Source organism: Ailuropoda melanoleuca, chromosome 20 (genome assembly GCF_002007445.2).
Source record: "Ailuropoda melanoleuca isolate Jingjing chromosome 20, ASM200744v2, whole genome shotgun sequence".
NCBI classification, from domain to species: Eukaryota; Metazoa; Chordata; class Mammalia; order Carnivora; family Ursidae; genus Ailuropoda; species Ailuropoda melanoleuca.
In genome coordinates this window covers 10,094,002-10,118,333 of record NC_048237.1, presented here as the reverse complement: position 1 = coordinate 10,118,333, position 24,332 = coordinate 10,094,002, and the positions used below count along the sequence as shown (strand labels likewise).

At 35.8% G+C, this 24,332-nt stretch overlaps 1 protein-coding gene across 3 annotated transcripts in view; it reads right to left on the bottom strand.

The window, feature by feature from the left end:
• Window positions 1-24,332, bottom strand: part of ARHGAP5 (Rho GTPase activating protein 5) — a 106,667-nt gene that overhangs the window by 50,879 nt on the left and 31,456 nt on the right. For 2 of the 3 annotated variants that reach the window (XM_034648362.1, XM_034648363.1), the window contains exons 1-2: window positions 24,215-24,332; window positions 7,630-11,517 (exon numbers count right to left, since the gene is read on the bottom strand). In XM_034648362.1, coding sequence (XP_034504253.1) covers window positions 7,630-11,349 — 3,720 coding nt within the window. In that variant the 5' untranslated portion in view covers window positions 11,350-11,517; window positions 24,215-24,332. The remainder of the gene's footprint in view (window positions 1-7,629; window positions 11,518-24,214) is intronic. The other variant, XM_002918511.4, reaches the window with a different exon arrangement.

Here is a 24,332-nt window from a genome sequence, read left to right as displayed (position 1 = left end):
TTTCATCTATTGCCATCTCTACTTCATTGTCCCCTAAATATGTATCTCCAGCTCAGACCTCTCCTGTGAGGAATGGTGCATCTAACTGCCAAATTGACATCTCCACTTGAACTCTAAAGCCAAAGTTTTAATCCCCACTCCCCAACTCCAAACCTGGCAAATTTCTAATGTTCTACATCATAAATAGCATCATCACTGTTGAAGCTGCATAAGCTAGAAGCCAAGAAGGTATCTTTCCTATCTCATTCACCACTCTCACTCTTCTCCCTCGTATCTTAGGGATTTTAAGTACTCTCAAATTCCTCTCATTCTCTCCACTGCCACCATTCTCCCTCCCCACTACAACTACTCAAAGCCTTCATCATGGTTTATTTAGACTACTGTAATATGCCAATTAGTCTTCCATCACTTAACCCATTCTCCACACTGAAACGAAGTGATTTCAAATCCATCCACTGTCTAGTTGCAAATTACTCTAAAGCTAAATAACAAAAATGTCTAACAATGCTATAAAGGTCCAAATCTAGTCCCAATTCTCAAATCTCTCCTTGAACTACTCTCGCCCATAGAGCAAGGGTCAGCAAACTATGGCCTGGGGACCCAATCCAGCCTGCTGCCTTATTTTTAAAAACAGCCATACTCAATCTGTTTACATACTGTCAATGGCTGCTTTGGTACTGCAACAGCAGATATGAGCAGTTATAACAGAGGCTGAATTACCTGCAAAGCCTACAATACTTACTAACCGGCTCTTTACAGAAAGTATGCCAGCACCTTCATCAGATTAATGACCACCCACAGTGGCCTCTTTAAAGAACATACCACATTCTCTTTTACAACATGAACACTCTATTCAGCACTAAATAATTCTTCCATCCACCCAACTATTCCCCTAGTTAAGTTCTATTAACCCATCAGATCGGACATAAAATGATACTTCTCAGGGAGGCCATTCCTTACTCTCTAGACTAGCATATATACCAATTCAGATTAGCTACGCTGCAACAGCCCCATATGGATGCTATGTTGGAATAACAGCTCCAAGCCAGAAGACTATGTTTTGAGGTGCTCTATTCAATTCCACTGGTCAGTGTGCCTATTTCTGTGCCAATACCAGTCTTACATGACAAAGGTTTACATTATCTGATAAAATAAGCACATACACCCATCACCACCACTCCACCACTGCCTTTCCTAAGTGTCCTATTCTAGGCTCTTTACTCTTCCATATATGGGTTAGAATCAGTGTGTGAAATTACCTAAAAACCTGGCAGTCTGAATGAAACACTGAATCCAGAGATTAGTCTAAAGAGCAGTGACTTCTTCACGATATACCACATTCATGAATAGGATGGCACTAGAGTTCCCTATTTATTTAGATCTTTTTCACTGTTTTTTTTTTTTTTTTTNTCTTCACGATATACCACATTCATGAATAGGATGGCACTAGAGTTCCCTATTTATTTAGATCTTTTTCACTGTTTTTTTTTTTTTTTAAGATTTTTATTTATTTATTTATTTGACAGAGATAAGGACAGCAGCGAGAGAGGGAACACAAGCAGGGGGAGTGGGAGAGGAAGAAGCAGGCTCATAGCAGAGGAGCCTGATGTGGGGCTCGATCCCATAACACCGGGATCACGCCCTGAGCTGAAGGCAGACGCTTAACCGCTGTGCCACCCAGGCGCCCCATTTCACTGTCTTTCAATACTCTTATTACCTTTCTACACAGTGGTTTGGGAGTTATAATAACTCCCAGGCACTGGATAATCTACCATACTTTTTTAAGTGATACCCTCTCTATTTTTACTAGTTGTTTATTGCTGATATATAGAGATGCAATTGACTTTTGGTTACTGATATATATCAAGTTATTTTGCGAACTCTTCTATCTACTAATAATTTATTTGTAGATTCTTTTTGGCTTTTACATAAACTATCACATCAGCCAATAATGACAATTTTGTTTCCTCCATTCCAAAATTCATGCTTTTATTTTTCCCTTTGAGTCGCATCTCCACCTAATACTGAATAAAGTGGTGATAGTGTGTACATTATCTTGTTCCAGGTTGAAAAAGGAATCCATTTCCCCCATTTAGGATATTTTTTGCAGATTTCACTTGTTTTCACTTAATTTCATATATTGTTGTTGCATGTTTTTTGCTATTACATGGCTAAAATCACTTATCTAAAACCCTTGAGGAAAACAGGTTTTAGAATTTGGGTATTTTTAGACATTAGTTATAACATATAGTACAAAAAATGTCAATTATGTAACCCCATTAAATTGTGGGTCAGTACCCTCTACTCAAATACACTAATATTTTTGCAGTGAACTGTACAGAAATTTCTCTATATAAAATAAATAATGGTCAAAAATAGCCTCAAATCAGATTCTGCCATCAAGAACAGGTCAAATCAGATTACGCTGCAAAGTTTTAAAAAAAAAGAACAACTTGGTTTTCATTAAGTTGTTGGATTTCAAAATTGCAGTCAAGGGTCTGTGGATCTGTATTTTATTTAGGATTCTTCCATATACACTCCTAAGGAAAACAGGACTATAATTTTCCTTTCTTATACCATCCTTGTCTGGTTCTGAAATTAAGACTAGAGGACTTCATAGAATGAATTAAAGAACGTATTCTCCTGCCTTCTATTTGGTGGAACAGTTTGTAGAACACTGAAACAATCTGTTCCTTGAAAAGTCTTGTGGCAAATGATCTGGGCAGGGTATTTTTGTGCAAGACAAAACTATTACAACTTATTTAATAGTTATAGGATTATTCAAAACTTTATCTAGGTAAATTATATATTTTTAGGAGTTAATTTTGTTTATACTTTCTAAATGTCTTGACATAAAGTTGTTGACAGTATTCTGTTCTTTTTTTAATCTGATCTATAATTATGTTCCCTTTTTCATTCTCAGTATTTAATTATGCCTTGTCTTTTTTTCTGATCAATCTTGCAGGATGTTTATCTATTTTTCTAGTCTAAAAGAATCAACTTCTAGCTTTACTGATTTCTCATTTGGTCTCTGTACCCCTATAACTTTAAAACTGAGTATGCAGGGGTACATGGCTGGGTCAGTTGGTAGAGCATGTGACTCTTAATCTTGGGATTCTAAGTTTGAGCTCCACACTGGATATAGTATAGAGATTATTTTAAAATAAATTATTAAATAAATAAATAAACTGGGGGCACCTGGGTGGCTTAGTCGGTTAAGCGTCCAACTCTTCATCTCAGCTCAGGTCTTGATCTTAGGGTTTTGAGTTCAAGCCTCACGCTAAGCTTGATGCTCAGTGTGGAGCTCAGTTAAAAAAATTAAAAAATAAATTTAAAAAAACTGTATATGTACATTAGCTTTTCATCTAGACTATGTGATACCAATCTCTTCCCTACCTTCAACCTGAAGTCCAACACAACTTTCCTTGCTCCTCTGGCCTTGCTTAACTAACTGCTTTTGGATTCAAACTAGCTCTTCAGTTTTTATTTTTATAAATGCAATGCTATTTCTCAATACCAAAATAAGGGCAGTTTCCTATTATCTCTCACCTTACTTTAGTCACAATTTTATGCCCCTGTACAATTGTTTCTCCCCACCTAATATATATTTTCTCCTTCTTCAAAGCCAATCAAAATACCCAAAAGTGGTGATTTACACCTTTCTCTTCATGAAGTTCTCTGAAATTAACTCTACACACTCTATGGCAGTATCTTTGCCTATATTCTTTTAATATTTATATTTAAACAATACTATCTCAAAACAGTGAAGATACTTTTTTGTTTAACAAATTTATCAATATGTCGGGCACTGCTGTAAATAAGTATGAACTGATTTCTCATAGCAGTCCTAAGAAATATGATTACCTCTATTTTCCTAGCTGGAAGTGCAGAGAGGTTATGCACTTACAGTTAGTAAGTGGCAGAGCCTGAATTCAAATCCTGAAAGTCTGGCTCAAGACCATGTGCACTTAGCAATTACACTATGCTCCCTTAAATTGCTCTAGTAGTACTTTCTTAACACTGCCCCAAGCACAAGGTATGATCTCTCAAACTACCATTTAAGCTCTTTAGGGGATGCAGGTCTTCAACTTTTCATATCCTCAACAGCTTTTTGTACAGACTTTAAGTGTTTAGCTGGTTTTTAATGAATGCTTACTGAACTGAACATGAGATGGCAATTACTCAAGTCCAGATGACAAAATGAAAATAATTTTTAGGCAAACTAAGTTGTACTAAAGTGCTCCAGCCTTTCTGTAATGCTTAAAAAAAAATACAATGGATAACTGTGATATAATAAAAATAAAACAAGATTAAACTGGAGAGGGAGACAAACCATAAGACTCTTAACCATAGCAACAAACTGAGGGTTGCTGGGGGGATGGGATAACTGTGCAATGGGTATTAAGGAAGGCATGTGATGTAATGAGCACTGGATGTTATATACAACTGATGAATCACTGACCCCTGAAACTAATAATACACTGTATGTTAATTCACTGAATTTAAATTAAATTAAATTACAAATAATAATAAAGTTAGCCTTGGAGTGAGCTAAAGCATTTCACTGTACATATATACAAAGCCATAAAATCTGTGACACAAAACTGTATCTATGAAATTTCACTGTAATCTGTGTCTATCTTTTTTAGACCACAGGTACAGAAACCAAACACTTAAGTGACACCTGATTTAAAAATTACTTATAGATACAAAAGCCTCTAAAATACAATTTCTCCAATTTTCTTAGAATTCAAATACAATACATGAATCTAAAAATTAAGGCAATGTGTTATAGAAATGCAAGGAAATTCTAAAACAGCTCTAAAAGACAGCTGAAACTACTGAGTTAAGGCAACAAAAAGCAGATTATAAATATGACTCAAAGCTGACTCACCACTTCAATGGAAATGAGGAAAAGACAGACACCAAATGAAAAGGGGTATATTAAACAAAAGATTGAGTGGAATCAAATATATGAATGATTTGCAAGTGTGGAGGAAGAGAATCTAGGCCTATTTTTCTCTGTGGAATAAAAATAAAAATTAAAGATGAATTGCTGTAGACAGTAACTTTAAGATGAGGTGATTGTAAACACCACCATTACTTTAGGTACCAATAAAAAAAAAAAAGAATAAAATCCTGTGTTAATTGAGATATGCCATCAATTATTAGACACATCCAGATTTAGGAGCTATAAAACAAACAAACAAAAAAACAACAAAAAACCCCTGGATTTTAGAATCAATAAAAAACTTATCTTCCTGAACTTATGATAGGGTTACACCCCAATACAATAAACCCATTTTAAGTTGAAAATATTAAATAAAAAAAGCACTTAATACACCTAACATTCTGATCATACTATAGCCTAGCTTACCTTAAATGTGCTCAAAACACATTAGCCTACATGTGCGTAAAATCATCTAACACAAGCCTATGCTATTAATAAAGTGTTGAGTATCTTGTAATTTACTGAATACTGTACTGAAAGTGAAAAACAGAACGATTGTTTACCCTTGTGATCATCTGGCTGACTGAATGTACAGCTTACTACCATTGCCCTGCATCACAAAGAGTATTGTACTGCATCACCCTAGCCCAGGAAAAGATCAAAATTCAAAATCCTAAGTATGATTTCTACTGAATGTGTTATTGCTTTTGCACCGTCGTAAAGTTGAAAAATCCTAAATTGAACCATCCTAAGTCAGGGACCATGTGTATAGTTAAGTGACAACAAAAGACAAATCAGGTGTGAGGAGATTTAACTCAATAAGGGAACATTATTAATAAACTAACCAGAATCAGAGGCTGTGCTAAAATTTCAGAATATAAACACAAATTTGGCATACTCCTTCCCTGCACAGTGCTCACAGTTAAGAAATTAACACTACAGGAAGTAGAGTAATAAATATCAAGTCATCGAAATACTCCTGTCTTCAATTTAGTGATTCTATTGCTGTACATTTATCCTAAAAAAATGACTGAAAAGGAATAAACTTTTACGCAAACTGGCCACTGCAATAAAAAATGATAGCAAAATTTAAAACCTGGAAGCCTAACCACCCAGTTTTAATACAACTTGCTAATGGAAAACATAATAACCAAGAAGTATAACTGAAACACTATGGACAATATGAAAAAATAGAACTAGGTGAAAAAATAAAAATACATATATGCTATTGTTGGAACCAAATAAAAACGAGGAAAAATTGGAAAGAAAACTAATGAAAAAGATGTTCAATATGTTCAAAATCTATGTTTTTGATCACAGATTGCATATTAAATAATGATACTGTATCATCATTAAATGTCTTGATTTTGGCATCTGTACTGTTGCTATTTAAGAGAATGTTCTTATTCTTAGGAAATAAAGTATTTAATGGTAAAAAGAGTCCAACATCTCCAACTTAATCTCACACGGCAATAAATACCCATACAAAACAGATCAAGGAAGCAGAGCAAAACGTAAAGAGCTGGTAAATCTCAGTAAAGGGTATATAAAAGCTTCTTTTACTCTTCCTGCCAACTATTCTCTAAGTTGAAATTATAACAAAGAGTTACCAAAATAATTAGACTTATGATCAAAATTGGAAAAATAACACACACACAAAAGCAATTTAAAATGGAATGACTATAAATGCTTTATCTTCGTTAATAAGCATTAAGTAGTATCAATAACATAAGCAAATTGAGAAAAAATGCTGAAGTTTTTGGGCAGTGATAAAATGTATATGGAGAACTAGTGATAATAGGTGGAGGATGAAAGATGCCAAAGATATTTAGCTAGTAGCATGTGTTGAGAGTACCTGTAGTAAACACGTATTAAGACTATAAACGTTAAGTGATGAAGAAACTATCAAGATGGAGAATAAAAGCCTGCTGAAAGCTATCTTAAAACCATAAAAATCTTGAACAAAGTTTGTGCACACTCAAGAGTCAAGAATACTACAAAAGTGAAGGTGCTAAAGTACCACAGTGACAGATATAATGAAAATAATTAAATGCAACTTAGCATACATATTTAAGTTTTTAGTGCTTAATACCATCAGGTAAATTACTATTTACTGAAAACAGATACTGCTACTTAGAATGCTACAACTCGAACTTCAGAAAATTTTCTGCATGTCTTTAGGCAAAACACCACCATCCACAAAAAAGATTCCTAGAACTGTTAGTACATTTCCAATATTACCAATTATTAGTTTGACTATATTGTTAATATCCTTGAATGAGAAAGGTATATCAAATTAATTTTGCAAAACTGATAGGTCAAGAAGGAAAAAAAGATAAATTTTGTTTGTTTACAAACAAAAAAGAGCAAAATCACTCTATATCTGGGTTTCTATTAGGAAAACAAACATATTCACCTAGAATGATTATACTGAAGAATATGAATTCAAACTTCTACACTAAATAAGGCACAAGTAAAAAGAAGGCAATTTAAAAAGTAATGAAAATAATTCACCCTCACAAAATACTCAGAAAATTAAAGAGTTGCTAATTATATTTACTGAATGATATAAGGTATCCTAAGTTCTCAATGATGTCAAATTATCTTAAAAAAATATGTATTATAAAAGGCAAAAACAAACATCTTTATAAACATCACTTACTATGAGTTAAGCTTACCTTTTTATCTTCTTTTACTTTGTGGGTTTTCTTCTTCATTTTCTTATCATCTAACTCCTGGTCTGAAGTGATTGCAGGATTATCAATACCACCTTTCCAAGTTTCAACAGGAGAAAGAAGTGGATCTTCTTCACTTCCACGATGCCTTCCTTTTCTTTTTGTTTTAGAAGTGGTAAAAGCCTCATCATCACTTGCATCTGAATGTGTTCTTCTATAGTATGACTTGGCTTTACTAAACAGGGTTTTAGATTTGTATTTGTATTTTGAAGGCCTCCTTTCCCCATGACTTTTTGACGTTCTATCAGAAAATCCATTTTCTTCATCTCCTTGGGTGTTATTTACAAATGAGTTTCGAATTTTAATAATGCGAGTCTGACTATCATCCGGGACAACATATGTCTCATCAGAATAGCCCTTCTGTTTGAAAATTGTGTCAATGGGTTCCGCATAGTTATCTGAAGGATCCATATCTTCAGGATGTGCCAAAGGCACCCGGGAAGTCTGTTTTCTTGGATTTTTACCAATACCAGCTTCAATTGTTTTTACAAGATTTGGATCCAGTTTTTTCACATTTGTCTTAGGTACAACTGGTTTAGGTTTAATAGGTGGAGGCACTTTATGGTTGCGTTCATGGTCATGACAGTTTGGGGTGCTATGAATAGGATATTCATTTCCTTCTAAATCTAATCTATATCTAGAACGGTCACTAGGTGTTGGAAGCAACTGTACATCATCTCCAATCGGGCTATAAGGAGGGGGTGCTTCTGTATCATCATCCGAATCAGGGTAGTTGTTGTATGGAAAACAGTCTCTGGGAGATGGTAGAAAAACATCCTCACTTTGATGAGTTGATTCCCTTGTATTATCAGATAAATAGGAATTTTCTATCATATTTTTTTTCTCTAGAACATCACTGAAAAACAGTGTAAAGACCTCAGTTTGCCGATGATACTGAGATAAAGAATACAGTGCTGTAAATTTAGCAGTGATCTCAGTTGCAATGTGTTCTCCTTCAGTCATTAATTCCTTGATGGCCTCATTTTCAAAAAAATCTGCTTGGCTGTCGGTAACTGCCACCAGCTGTACAGGAATGGTGTCCTGAACTTCTGACAGAAATGCTCGAAGCATTCCCATTGATGCTTTCCGTTTGGCAGAATAAACTAATATATACCCATGAACCAGTTCATCTTTCCTTACTCCAATTGAAGAATGGTATGATAAAATTGTAATCTGTATTCGCCTCCTTTTTTCACCAATTATTTTATCAAGCATTAGGGAATTATTTTGTCCAGCTTGAGCAGCACTACAAGAATGAGAATCAAGGAAGGGTGAAAGAATAAGATCCACACTAAAGGGATCACCACACATGGCACACATGACAATTCTCAGGTCAGCTTCTGATACATCCTTACTGGTGGGAACTGGGCTCACCACATCTAAATTATGCTTAACTGATTCTAATACTCCTCTGAGAGCTTGCTTTATTTGGGTTTCATTAAATTTACGAGGATATGTACCAGGAGGTACATCTACAAAAGGGCATTGTAACTTGTTTGCCAACTGCTGCCCTTGGTGCCTGAGAATTGGTAGATTCTTACTCATAGAATCTCTCTGATTAGCCAGAATTAAAGTAAATGGAAGATTAGCCATGTACTTATCTTTTCTGATCTGAGAAGCTTCAGTTCTTATTTTTCCAATAAATTCCCCAATAAAATTCAGTGACTCAATGGAATTAAATACACAGAAGCACCCATGTGGTTTAAAGGCGGCAGTCCACAATTGACTTAAGAAGTAAGGCGACTTGGCATCAACTGGCCGAAGATCAAGTTCGTAAATTTTTCCATCTAAGGCATACTCATCATCAGTGGATTGTGTTCTTATCTCATTTGCTAGTTCTTGAGCAAGGCCATCCTTCCCTAAAATGAAAAGGTTAACTTTATCTATACTGGTGCTATCATGATATAACCGTAAGCGGCCATGATCCAACTGTAAAAGTCTACTAGCAAGTAATTGCTCCACTTTGATGTCTGTACAATTTTGGCCACTAAGACAGGTTTCTTTAGTGGGATGATAAACAAACCCTATGTGCTTAAGTAGAAGAGATTCCCTATCAGGTGCAAGTTTCTGTAAAGCTTTATATCTAGGTTCTTCACTCAAAACTGTATGAATTTCACTCATTTTATCTGAACTAGGTGTTGCATTAAGATCTAAATCATAAAAAAGTTCAGAGTGCTCAAAAAGCATTTCCTGAAACTCTTCTTTGGCTTTTTCAACTATTTCTCGCTGATGCCTACCATACACCTCTTTGCTATCAGCCTCAGTGATATATTTGAAGGCTTCATCCTCCATAACAAAGCACATAACTTCTTCCCATGGCTGCCCAGGTGAAATGAATTGAATTTTTTCCAAAGTCTTTTTGAATTTTTCCTTCATTTCTACCCTTCTCTTCTCTGATATTAGATGTTGTACGTGGTTCTGATAAACCTTTTCGGCTTCTAAAGTGCCCAGGAGGTCAAATGGGATTCGTCTATCATTAATTTTATCTATATGGTCAGTTTCATCCCAAGGTGTTTTTTCTAGCACCACAAAACATAATTGAAAATCTGCTCTTTTCTCCATTAACTTCAAAGCTTCTGACCAATTCAAATGTTCAATCTCTTCTAGGTTTGGCAAAAGAGTGTTAAAAGCTCTTGGTAAAGTATTTATATATTCTTCTCTCCTTTTTCTTATATGTTCTTGTTTAAGTTGTTCTATATGTTTTGAAAATGTATTTCTGGCCTTTCTTGTTCCCTCTAAGTTGATGTATTCTTCATAATCAGGATGATTTTTTAATTTATTACTAACAGTTTTCCAAGTTGCATGATAATCTCTCACAGTCTGCACAAGTTTTTCAAACTTATCTGTTGCTGTGACAACAAGTTGTCGCTGTGTTTTATAAGCATCCAGATAGGGAATAATTTTAGGCTTGCCACGAGTTTTATCCAACATTTGTACCAGTGCAGTGAAACATGTCTCAATGTTGACATTAAATCGTGCTGATGTTTCCACTACAAGAAGGTTCTTTTTGTTTGAAGCAAATGCCTGAACTTCTCTAAGATAGTGATCCACGCATTCATCACATTTAGTTGCTGCTATTATTACAGGTTTTTTTGATTTTGATAGTTGGACAAAAAGATTATTCACAAATTTAAGTTGATCATCAAACTTCCTATTGCATCCCTGACTCACATCAATGCACAGTAAAAATCCATCTACATTGAGCTTCCCTTCAGGCATTTGCTTCTGTTCAAAGTCTTGCTCCAAGCCCAGTTGATCAGTGCAAATGTACATTAGTTTTTCTGCTGACTGCAATTTAGAGGCAGCTGCACGTTTTATATATGGTTGCAAATTCGTACTCCGATGAGGCAAGAAAGTCTGGTCATCAATGAACTCTGTTTGTTCAATGACATGAATTTTGCATTCTACTCCATCTTCACCATTTTGTGTTATGTCACCCCAGTACAAAAAGTGATCATTGTTTACTACTCGTCCTCCAAAGTCAATGGTGCTAAGCACAGAAGTATGCTCTGGGTAATATTCATCTGCTTTTGAGCGTACAAATCTATTGCACAAACAAGACTTTCCAACTCCACAGTTACCTTTGTCTTTTTCAGTCCCAGAGAGTCCAACTACACTGATAGTATAGGATGGGGGGCGAGGCTCTTTGTTTTTTGCCATCATAACTCTCTTCTCATGTCTCTACATTCATAAAGATAACCAGATAGACTTCTCATTCTGAAAATAAAATCATCTCAAAATACAGATCCCAAAGTTCAGAACTAAATTTGGTTCTTTGTATTTTCCTCATTTCTGTGCAGAAAGGTCTTCAAGATCATATGGATCATCTTCCTAGAAAGAGGAAAAAAAGGACAAAACTTAATCATGAATTACACATTACATTATAAACACACTAATGATATTCATAACAAAGAACTATAGACATTAACAACAAATATTACATTTATTTTAGGAAACCACCATAAAGACTGCTTATGATTTACTGTTATAAAGCAAGATGACTTCAAAATTTAAGACAAATCTAACAATTAAAATACCTACACACATAATTTAAGGTAATGTCTCAAAAAATTTAAAATAAGCCCCTATATACCAAATGTGCATTTTGTCTCTACTCCTTCCTATAAGTTTGAAGAAATAACTAGTCTTTTTCTCTCCCTCAATTTTCCTGCCTTCTGTGACTACAGACTATGTTTACCAATAATTAAATGTACTAGCTGCCGTAACAACTCCCTCACAACTTTCAAAAACAACCTGCTTTCTATTACACTGTTCCTCAAAACTTGTTCCCTAAAACAGAATCTCATTTAAGAAGATTTTATAACTAAATAAAATTTTTCATAAGGTTTCAACACATTCCTGCAAAATCTATCAAATTTTATGCCCAAAAACAAATTTAAAATATTCAAATACTTCAACAGGAAAATAGAAATGGACAGTTACTACAAATACCGAGAGTATTTAACTAGACCAATGTTTCCCAAACTATTAAAGTGAAGGATCCATTTTTCTTTCATAACTGCAAGTCCAGTTTTGCAAAACCCAATAAATGAAATTTTTAAAAAACTCCAAATCCCAATTAGATTTAAAAGACATAAAATTACTGTCCAACTATTTCTAAATGTTCTTGATTTCTATATTCATTTCCCCTCAAAACAGTTACAAAAGCTCATGGACCACATTTTGAGTAGCACCAAGCTAAAGAATTCTGAGATTGTATACTTGAGACAATCTTTTAGAATTATTTGATATACACCAGTAACATGAAATAACCTTGAAGAGTTGCATGTAATTTAGTTTAGGTTATTTACGTGAAAGCAATGAATCAGTCTTTTATAGAAGCTTTATTTGTAAATTCTTCACACTCTTTTGAGGTTGAATTAAAATACATCATTTCCACCACGTCAAAGTTTCACACAACAGGGAAAATATCCAGTCGTGTACATCAATATACATGAAACCTGTCTTTAATCCAGACAAAATAAAGCCAAAGAACATAGAAAAAAAGAACATAGAAAAAAAAAAGAGGTAAGAAAGGAACCACCATTGACCTCAATCGTAAGTAAACACCTATTCAAATTATACTATACACTTACTATACTAACAACTAATGATTAAATAAATTATTATAACTTAAAATTATGACAAATATTTCTGGTAAAATAATATTAAAAATTAAAATTTCACATTTATTTTTGTATTTCTGAAGTGTATCCTATTAGCCTCAACTACAAATATTAGTAATATCTGCCGTATGATATTCAAACAAAGCATTTATTAGATTCACTTTCATAATAAAATAATCCTGTTGAAGGAGCAACACAAGAAGTAGAAAACCATGAATAAATATAACTGATTTCAAATCTATTATTTATGAGTTTATGACACCAGTATAACTGAAACTGCTTTGTGTCATGGTTTCCCCATCTATAAAATGGGGCCGCATATCTATACGAATTTAAGAACTAAATCATTTTTTTAAATGTTAAGTGCCTAGCAAACAATAAGAGTTTTAAGTATTAGAGTTCTGTGTTAGTTTGATTCTTGAGACCAGTGAAGCTGTCAAAAGATTTTTTATAAAAATGATCAGACTTGTGACTCAAAAATATTTATCTGGCAGCAATGTATACAATAATTACAAGTAAAAGAAATTAGGGCAGTCCCATCCAATCCTATTAACTCTTTTTCATTAGTAGAACTTCTAAAAAAATCTTCATCTGGTTAAACTGAGTACTTGCACCTAGCACTAGGTTTAACTTTCTTTACCTAAACTGCATAAGAGAATATTTGTATTTACTGGTAAGAAAATAAAGTGAATGAACTGGATAACAAAGTTATACACAGTGATAAAAAAGGCAAAACGAAATTAGTCCATGAAAACAGCACAATGATTCTATAACAATTAAGAAAAACATTGAAAACACACAGTAAAACACAAGGTCTACCCTTCCTTCCTACTAGAAAAGCAGAAAACTACAGACAATACACTTTAAGATATACATCAAAAGAAAACATACCTAGTGATTACTCTGGAGAATGTCATAATTTTCATGTTGAACAGTATAAACCCTAGCACTACATGTGGCTCTTTATCAAACAAAAATCTATTCTGAAAACTAAGAGCAATTCAAAGACATATAAGATTGTCCCCCTGGGGCGCCTGGGTGGCTCAGTTGTTAAGCATCTGCTTTTGGCTCAGGTCGTGATCCCAGGGTCCTGGGATCGAGCCCCGCGTCAGGCTCTCTGCTCCGCTGGGAGCCTGCTTCTTCGTCTCCCACTCCCCCTGCTTGTGTTCCCTCTCTCGCTGTCTGTCAAATAAATAAATAAATAAAATCTTTTAAAAAAAAAAAAAAAGAGAGAACTGTCCCCTGCCTTTCAGTTATTGGTACAAAGTCATATGAACCTGACTATTAACAGAAAATTCTCCACTACAAACCTAATCCCCACTCCCCCTGCTTGTGTTCCCTCTCTGTCTGTCAAATAAATAAAATCTTTAAAAAAAAAAAAAAAAAAGAGACTGTCCCCTGCCTTTCAGTTATTGGTACAAAGTCATATGAACCTATTAACAGAAAATTCTCTACTACAAACCTAATCCCTTGCCTTAACAGCCACTTCTTTATTCATTTCTCTTAAATGCTTATTCCAAACACATTAAACGAAACATTCCTGCTCTCCTATAGCATATACCGCAGAATACTGAGATACCTTTCTAAGTTATAGAGTGTAAGCAGAAACGAAAATACTCTTAACACAAAGTGTATTTTAAAAGCTACAGAAAGAAAAGGGCCTTAAAATTAAATGAAAATGAGTGGAGGCATGAAGTTATCACCTCTTCTGGAAGGCTTTTTATCTAATGAGAAATAGAACTATTATACTGAGGATAAATTTTAATACTGAGGTTTCAACATACATCCTAATAAATTTGATAGTGGCAGGCTCTGAATCATGAATATTAAAGTTTAAATTTAAAATGAGGTAGCTTTGTGTGACACTTATGGTTTTCACACCAAATTCACAGTAAATTATCAATTACACACTGAGGAACATCCATGTTCTTCTTTCAGGAAGGCTACCTGCTGGTTATTTTGAAATCAGCTCCAGAGCTTATGTCATGAGTCACTACAAAGTCATTTCCAAACAGTGGTGGAAAATTTTTTCATCTACAGGTGGTAAAGAATATTGGACAAATAGTTGTTCTCTCCCTCCAACTCAATCATCAAAGCAATACATGCTTTATCTGACTTACAGGTTTCAAAAGATCTCTTCAAATTTTTTTCCAAAAGCTTTAATATTAAAAAAAAAAAAAGTCTTTCCAGAGTTTAAAATAAAGTTTGAGAAACCAAGAGAATAGAAAAAAAAAAACTGTCATCACCTGCCCTCAAAAACATTTTGCTATTTGTTTGGGTGAGTATGGTATTACCACCTCACAGGAGAAAGAGTTTTCATGAGTTTGGCTGTGACAGGTTATAAGGGCATTTGATTTCAGCCACCTGGAGTGTTTATACATACATGAATTATCCACTGGCCCTCAACATCCAGGTCAAAATTACTGTCCATTAACTAACCAAGGTAGTTTTTCTTTTGCACTGATAAAAAAAAAAACCCTCTTTTTTTGTGTGTGCTCCTCGTAATAAACTAATGGTAAATATCTATATGCAGGCTATTCGATTTAATTTGAAAATTCCTTTCAAATGTTTAATGATAATATTTGATTATGTTGATCCATACAACTTTCCGATTTTTGATGTGACTTTACTTTCATGTAATTTGTTCTCATTTTCTTGTATTTTTACCCTTGAAGAAACCATGACAAAAGTAGCAATGATCTACTCAAAACTATCTAGTTAAAAGGAGTCTCTGGATGACCAATCTTTATTTTCTCAAGCAGTAGTACTGCCTTCCAACAATTTGCAATGCAGTTTCTTTTTTTCTTTTAAGATTTATTTGAGAGAGAAAAAAAGGAGCGGGGGGGGGGGGGGGCAGAGGGAGAAGCCGACTCCCACCAAGCAGGGAGCCTGAGGTAGGGCTAGATCCCAGGACCCCACGATCATGACCTGAGCCGAAGGCTGACTCAACCAACTGAGCCACCCAGGTGCCCCAGCAATGCAGTTTCTTTCTCATTCTACCTTTAAGTTTATCTTATAAGCATTTCAAGGAAATGTTTAGATTAAGCACCTTCCCAGAAATTAACAGCAATGTATAATTTGAGTATAACTACAGGTGATGGAGAGTTGGAGGGAGAGAGCAACTATCTGTCCAATATTCTTCTTGAGTGGTCCCTAAAATTGTCTTAAAACTGAGGGCATCTATACGACTGAGTTTTCTAAGATATGTGACTAAGCCATTCAAACATAACATGTTCCTTTTAATGAGTTTTAATAACATGAAGTGGCTTTCTGCAAGAAAAATTTTTAAGTTCTACAAGGAACCTAGGAAAAATCTATTCTTATAATTCTGGACTTAAACCAAAATTTGTTTTGTACCTTCTCACAAAGCTTGCATTCATAAATAAAAGGTGTAATTTTAAAATTATTTTATACTTTTGTTATACTTTGTCAGGAAATTCCCATGGGTCCTATCTTCAAAATATATTGAGAATTTATCACTTCTCATTAGATTTATTGCTCTAATTCTGACCCTATCCATCATCATATCCGGCCCCAGATTATTCCAAAGGCTTCCACTCCTGCTCCCATTCCCCTGTCTATTACTGCAAGAGTAGCCAAAGTTTCTTTTAAAACATTAAGTCTGAGCTTCCTATTCTTAGGCCCAAAACCCTCCAGAGGCTCCTAAAAGTCAAAGTCAAATCCTTTCTATGGGATAGTGTAAGATATACTTTCTCCAACCCTATCTTGCTTTCTGACCTACTCTCATATATTCTCCCATTCTTATTCTGCTCCAGTCACACTGAGGAACCCTGTTTCACAGCATGTCTCTGCCTTTACGCTTACTTTCCCCAATAAGCCCCCAAATCCTCCTTGCCCCTTAATTCCTAAGTTACTGTACAACTTATTTATTACTTGTCATTAACTCTATCCCTCTCCCCACCCCAGACCATATTTAATAAAGATCCACAAAGGCACAAATCTTTATTTCATCAATGTATTCCAAAAGCCTCCAACAGTGCTTCCTACACAGTAGCTACTCAATAAACGCATGAATCCTAATAAATATTAAAATCAAAATGTTCTTAATTCTTTGGCCAAAAAAAAAAAGAGGAAATCACATTATGTTTACTAAATAAGCACTGTAATATACTAATCTAAAAGGTTTTCTAAAGCTATTAATGGAGGGGCATGCGGGTGATTCAGTCAGCTGAGTGTACTGGTTTCAGCTCAGGTAGTGATTTCAAGGTTAGTGAGACTGAGCCCTACCTCGGGCTCTGTGCTAGGCAGAGTATGCTTAAAATTCTCACTCCCCCTCTCCTTCTACCCCTCCCCTTGCTCTCATGCTTTTGCTCTCTAAAATAAATAAATCTAAAAAAAAAAAAAAGGCTATTAATGGAGGAAATGCACATGTATTTCAAGGTCCCAAAAAAAGTCAAAAATTAAGCCATCAGAATGAAGACTATGATCTATAATATATTCAGCCAGAATAACCATCTATTTTTTGTTTTTGAAATATTTTTTAGAATCACAAATATTATAATTATTATTACATTTTCAAGACCTAATTACATAGGATCTTTGTAATTACACATTCTATCTTCTTTACATCAAATAAAATACACCTTATATAAATAAATATTTGAGAAAAGAAAGATTCAAAGCCCAAAGATTGTCATATATTTCACAACCTCAGGCAATCCAGACTAGCTTAATGAAAGTATCAACTGAACTAAAGTTGAGTATGGTACACTAATATAGTATTACTTTTCTTAATGCTGCTCATTCTCAACAAATTTACCAATGCTGTGAAAAATTAGAAGAGGAAAGCCATTCTAACATACATGATAACTAAGTAAGAACAATGTAATACCTGTAGAAAAGTCAATTATATTCCATAATATTGTCTTTGACCAAGTTTTCTACCACATAAGCACATAATCTTAAGGCTGAATGGAATGCTAAAGACATCACTCCTATGAACTGGTCTTTATGCAAAACTATAATCAAGTGAATGAAAAGAGAATCTATTAAAAATTTCAGTAACTTACGTAGTGACTAAATAACCCAGAAGCATATCTTGGTAGGATTCAGGATTAAACTATGTTGGGATGGAGATTTTATTCTGTTTTTTTGGTTATAGTTGACACCCTGAACAGTGTCTGACACACAGTGGATACTCAAACATTTGATGACTAAATGGGTCAATTTCCAGACTCAGATCCTAAACCACCAGGCAATCCTGAAGCCATATCTGTAGTCAAAATTAAAAATTACAACAATGCTATGGGCCCAAAGACTATTAATATAGCAGTATATTCTAATATAAAAAGTCCACAGCCTTTTTTCAAGACCAACAGTCTGCTTGTTAACACAAATGAGGTAAGCCTGAAGGCTCAATGGAAGTATCTCCAGGAGGGTCCAGGAGGGTCCAAGTAGGCAGTACTCTGGAAGCACCTCAAGCCCTACTCAACAAAGGCAATTCTGCTTTTATTCATTTTTATCTTTTGATATTTCAAGTATTTACTGTTCGAAAAAAGGTTTCACTGCATAAGATATTTGAAAATCGATGACCAAAACTATTTCCAAACAGATTAACTACCCTATTATTTAATCAACACTTTCCTCTAACAACATGTTTTGTCCAAGGCCTTTGTGTGAAGTTATTCTAAACTCTTTCTAGACCATGTCCTCACTCTGCGGTGAAAAGAGAAGAACCAAAGGTCATTTCATTTATATCTACCTATGTAAACAATCCATTAAGTATTTACTGTGCTTAGCTACTATCTCAGCTTTATGTCAGAGGTTTTGAGGGTACAAAGGTATAGGATAGGGAAGTCCACTAAGCTAGCGCTATGAGTATGTTCACCTCCCTTCCAGAATCTGAAGTCTTCTCACTGGAGAACAGAGAAGTGAGGGGAAGGTCATGATTTGACACTGAAGATTACAATACTATACCAGAGGAAAATCATCATTTTCATTATATAAAATACATTAGGTAAGGCTTAACACTCTTCTTAATGAGGGGAACATTAAGCGGTTGAATAAGAATCTTAGGAAGACATAGAGACTAAAAAGAAGGTACAGATCGGGGGGGAAAAAAAAGGCTCAAAAACACTTTCCCCACAATTTTTAAAGAAACTTTATGGTACCATAGTTGAGAAGACAAAGGCAATGTGCTACACCATGGAACTGATAAATGCAATAGGAATTCAAAAACATGAAGGATCAGTACAAGTTGGAATAGATTAGCATTTGGAAAACTTAAAAAGGCCAGACAGTAAATATTTTAGGCTTTGCATCCCATACGGTGTTTTGTTAGTAACTATTCAACTCTGCTGTCACAGAACAAAAACAGCCATAAATGATACTTAAATGAATGACCATGGTTGTGTTTACGAACACAAATTTGAATTTCATATAATTTCAACATATCACAAAATATTCTTCTTTCAATTGTATCCTCAATCATTTCAAAATGTAAAAAGGCATTATACAAAAACAGGACAGAAGGCCAATCTGGTCCAAAGGCCATAACCTGCAGACCCCCATAATAGATTAAGTTTCAGTGAGGAGAAAGTATTTGAATCAACTTTGAAAAATAAACTGAATTTGAATTTTAAAAAGAAGTCATTCCAGGTGTGTGATTAGGGTGGAGTGGTTGAGCACAGTTGCCATGCTGAAAAGTAGACTTATTTCTTATTTTATTTCTGGAGATATAAGGTATGACTATAGAAGGTCTTCAAGGGCAAGCAGGAGTTGGACCTTGTAATAAGCAGTAAGAAATCATTATAAGCTAGAAATGGAACACAAAATTAGATTTGCTGAGGCACAAAGCCCAAAAGATGGACAAATACTGGAGGCTTAAAAGCACCTGAACTACCACAGAACCGGAGAGAACAATTCAAGAAAAAGAAATTTGGTGACTGGCTGCTAACTGTAAGAAATAAAGACAAATGAGTCAATGTTTCTCAACGAAAAACTAATCAGTTTCAGCAACAGATGGTGGTGTCACTTGAGTTTCAGGTGACAGCATTCCTAAAGAAAAACGAAAATACCGAAATGAAATGAGGCAACATCAAAATTAGTAACATAAATTTCAAGATCATAAACTTAAGAAAATTATTTAAGAGACCATTTAATACTCTCATAAGAAACATCTAGTTACTTAGCTAATAAAGAAGAAATCTGGATCTTTCAATTCCCAGACCGAAGAAATGTTAATTTTCCACTAGTTCTCTAAACAGTCAACCAACCATTTAAATATCATTTATGGCTTTTTGTTCTGTTATTTATAAATAAATAAAAAGTCATTATTTGGTTCTGAAAGGTAAATATAGAAAGAAACAAAATTTTGGATCAGAAAGAATACGTGATCAACAGGAAGAAAATTAACAAACTATAGCAGAACCAATGTACAAGTTTTTCCAAGGCTGCCAGTAATGCCAAATACAGCAAAGAAGATAAAGAGTAACACAAAAATTGTTTATTTCCCCAACAGTCCATCTATTAACCTTGTGTTAATACTTCTCCCCAAATCTTTCAATTTCACTCAAAAGGTACAAACTGATGCTCTTAAATTTTTACCTTAGTTTTTTCCTCACCAGCCAATCTATCTTCACTTCCCTGTGCTTTTGGTCCACAGTGCCATTAACTTACCTTTTTTCTTACTTACCCCAATCTTCCCCAACTTCTAAATCTTATCTCCTTTATCTAAATTCCTTTACACTGATTTTAAAAATCAATATGTCCTGTCTTCTATATGGCTCTTCTACTCTATCTTGAGCTGGCATCTACCCATTCCTAACCTGTCAAGCTCTCTCCCCACCAAAGCTATAAGCTCCTCTAAAGGAGTAACATTTTAAATTTCCTTGTATTATTCACAGTGCCCTAGCTGCTCAATAAAATATTGTTCAGGAACAAAATAGATTAAATCTTGTATGAAGCTAGAAAAATGAAAATTCACATTTACCATTAACTCTTCACGATGAAAAAAGCTTGAGAATCTAACCAAGTGACACGCACAGGTCATATTTTAACCCTAAAATTATGAAGTTATACATAACTCTTATTCCCAATAGTTCTAAGTAATCAAACACAAAGATAAGACCAAACGTTAACAATCTATTTTTACTGCAAATCTAAGGTATCATAGATGGTCAACCTTGAAAATACAATGAAAAAAGACCAACCTTGTTTACCATCTCTCTTATATTCAAACTCCTTTTTGCAATTAATACATCCAACTTCAAATGACTGTTCTGTAAATAATTCCCAAAGAGCACCTGACAGAAATAGCTGTTCTCTTTTCTGCACTTCTTAGTATTTAAATGTACATATTTTCTCCTTTATAGTTACTACTCCTTCAACTAAAGCTCAAGCTACACAACCTCTAATATCTTGGTATCCCCAAGGCCAGGCACACAGTAAATGCTAAATAAAGGTATTATGAATTAATGAATTACAAATCAAAGGCTTTAAGTTTCCTTTACATGTAGTTTTTTCAAAGGAATTCTTATATTTAAGTACAATACATTTAACAAACAAAATAACAGCAGATGGGTTGTCAGAGGAAGTCTCAAGCCATCCAGGAAAAATCCATAAGGGGTTCAAGTAACAGAGTGTTAAGACCAATTAAGCTGATACTTAAAATTCTTAGCACTGAACTATTATTCTTATTTTCTAATATAGTTTTTCCTGGTTTGAGAAAATGATTAACTACAGCCTTCATTTAAACAAATAGGAGCTTGATTACTCAAGTCACCAAAGGATGGATCACTTTATCAAGGTTTCTTCACCATTCGTTACAGAAAACCAAGCTCCCCTGGTGTACTTTAAATGTATTTTACAAACATTTTTTAGGAACACAGATATTACTAAAACAAACACCATACAACACTTCTTGAGTCAGTTATATTATCTGCATACCTTCTTGGCGTGCAAAGAAAAAATCATGGGTCTCACAGCTCTATAAGGAGTTTTCAAAAACAGTTTGTATAGAAACTGTAGTTTGAAACTTATTCTGTAGCCACCAAGAAAGCTTCTACTATGCCATTTCATACTAAAAGGCAACACTTACCTTAAGGCCTGCTAATGTTGAAAAAAGTTCAGTAGTCTTCTGAGACAGAACTTTTCCTTCAGTATTAAAAAACTGAGTTACAAACTATTTTCTAAGTTGTACCACAACTTCAATTTCAAAAAAGGAATGCAAATACAGTCTTTTATTTCTTTAAAAAAAAATCTTAACTTTCCAAGTCAAAATCATTTTCTCCCAAAAAGTGCACTAAATCTGCTTTTCAAACAGAAAAAAGTATATGTGCGTGGAGGGATTTGAAAGCATTTTGGAAATGTGACAGAATTTAAGATGTTAATTTTGCAGTACATTTTTTAAATTGCTAAAGTAATTTAAATGGGGTGAGGTGCTTAAAAATGACAAAGATACCAGAATTCTGTGACAATTCTTTCTTATAGCAAAGTGTAACCCCCCCCCATTCCCCAAAGCTTTTATAAGGAACGTACACAAAGAATGGTAAAATAACACATGCTGAGGAGGGTTAAAAAAAATGTAGCCTGCACAGGGCAACCAAATCGACTGGTATCTAGCTGTCTGTGTCCTTCTGACTAAAGTCTGCTTTAAGTCAATCAGATCAATAGCGCAATAGCACCTTTCCTGAGAGTTAAATACACAGGTATACCCAGCTTTTCAATCATATATGTTTATTCATTAAGTGCTCTAAGGCCTTATGCAAGTGTTTGGTGATCCACACTTAACACTCTTCCTCTGCTCTACTACAGATACGGGAAATGTGAGTCAATCTGAAAGGACAGATGAAATGGCCAAAGTGAGAAAGAAATTTAAAATGGAAATAAAACCCTCAATCTGCAAACTGGCCAGTAGGTTACGCATATATAATGTATATCTAAAGCTACTCATTAAGAATACATTTTTACCATATTGAAGTCAAACTGGAATGGACAGTAAAACATCTCCAAACACATTTTACTAACATATCTTAACCAAGTATCTTTTCCAAATAGTTGCATCTGGATCAAATTTTTGCCAGAAGAACCATTTTAAATGGAGATTTTGAGAAATACTTCCTGAAGTCAATGCAAATGACCTGAATGCAAATAACTCCCCGCCCCCCATACACTTTGAAATTGAGTACGGGTTTTGGATGTTTAAAGTGAAGACGGCAAACCCCTCCCCTCAACAACCCCCCCCCCACACCTGTAGAAGACAGCAAAGGCAAAGATCAGTAAATACAACGACGTAGTCCACCGTTTTACACTTGACTATTCAAAAAATGGTAGTTTTCTATCACGGGGGGGAAAAAACCAATTTTCGTTAGGAATTTAAACTTAAAAATGGGCGTACACACAATCTGTATGCCTATTTTGGTCTAGGTTTAAAACACTTAAAATTTCCATTTATTAAGCATGAGCCAAAACTGGATTTCTATCATACGGCAAAAGTATAAGCGTCTCCCCACAACTTTCTCGGAATTTTACCAAACATTCTAATAGTTTGTCTTTACTTCCGAGCACCTTTCGGCGCCAGCTACACCCACGGCCTCCACCTCACTTGCATTTCTAATAACGCTGAAGAGGGAGGGTGTGAGGGTGTGAGGGAGTGAGTATTTATGTGTGGATAAGTGCGCGCGCGTTCCCGCGCGGTTCCCCACCCCCCACCCCGATACTTTTCTTTAGGGGAAAGAGGGAGAATCTAGAGGTTATTCCCGCAAAAACTCAGTATCAAAGCCTCAACCCAGCCGCAGTCAACCGATACGACTCCGGGTTTTGGTTGCGCAGTGCAACTTCTCACACCCTACCCCGAGCTTTCGCAGCAGATGGGAAATTGGTGAAGAGAACCCAAGGAGTGAGGGAGATCGGGAAAAAGTGAAAGGGCCGATCCTCCTGAAAGGCGCTTAAGTTTGCAACGAAGATTGTCTTTCCGCGAATATGAGCCCACCCCCCTCTCCCCCTTCCAGGTGGAACTCGTTAGCAGCAGCAGCAGCAACCCAGCCAACAGACACCGCCACCTTCCCTCCCCACGTACCCTCGGAGAGCAGGGCAAGTGAGGGCGGCGGGCGAGAGCGGACGCCTGGCGGAGCCGGCGCGATCCCCGGCCACCACCAGGCCTCCGCCGACCCCGGCCGCGTCACCTGTGGAAAAAGCGCCCCCTCCACCGGCCTCTCTGCCCTTCACGCCGACCGTATCCCCCCCCGCGGCAGCCGCTCCCCGCTCGGCCTGCGAGTACGGAGCGCGGCGCCAGGCTCCCCTCCGTGACTGCGGGGCCCCAGCGACCTGAACTGGTTACAACCGGCGGCGGCCACCGAGCGGGGCAGCCGGTGGCGGGAGGGTCCCGGTCAGGGAGGGGGCGACCGGGCAGGCCCAGAGGAGCGGGTATCGCAAGGTCCTACCTAACACCGTCGGTCTCCTCCGTCTCCTCCTCAACGGCAGCGGCCCTGGCGGTGGCGGCGGCAGCGACATTCCTGGGGAGCGCTCCCGCCGCCGCCGCCTCCTCCTCCACTCTCTGCT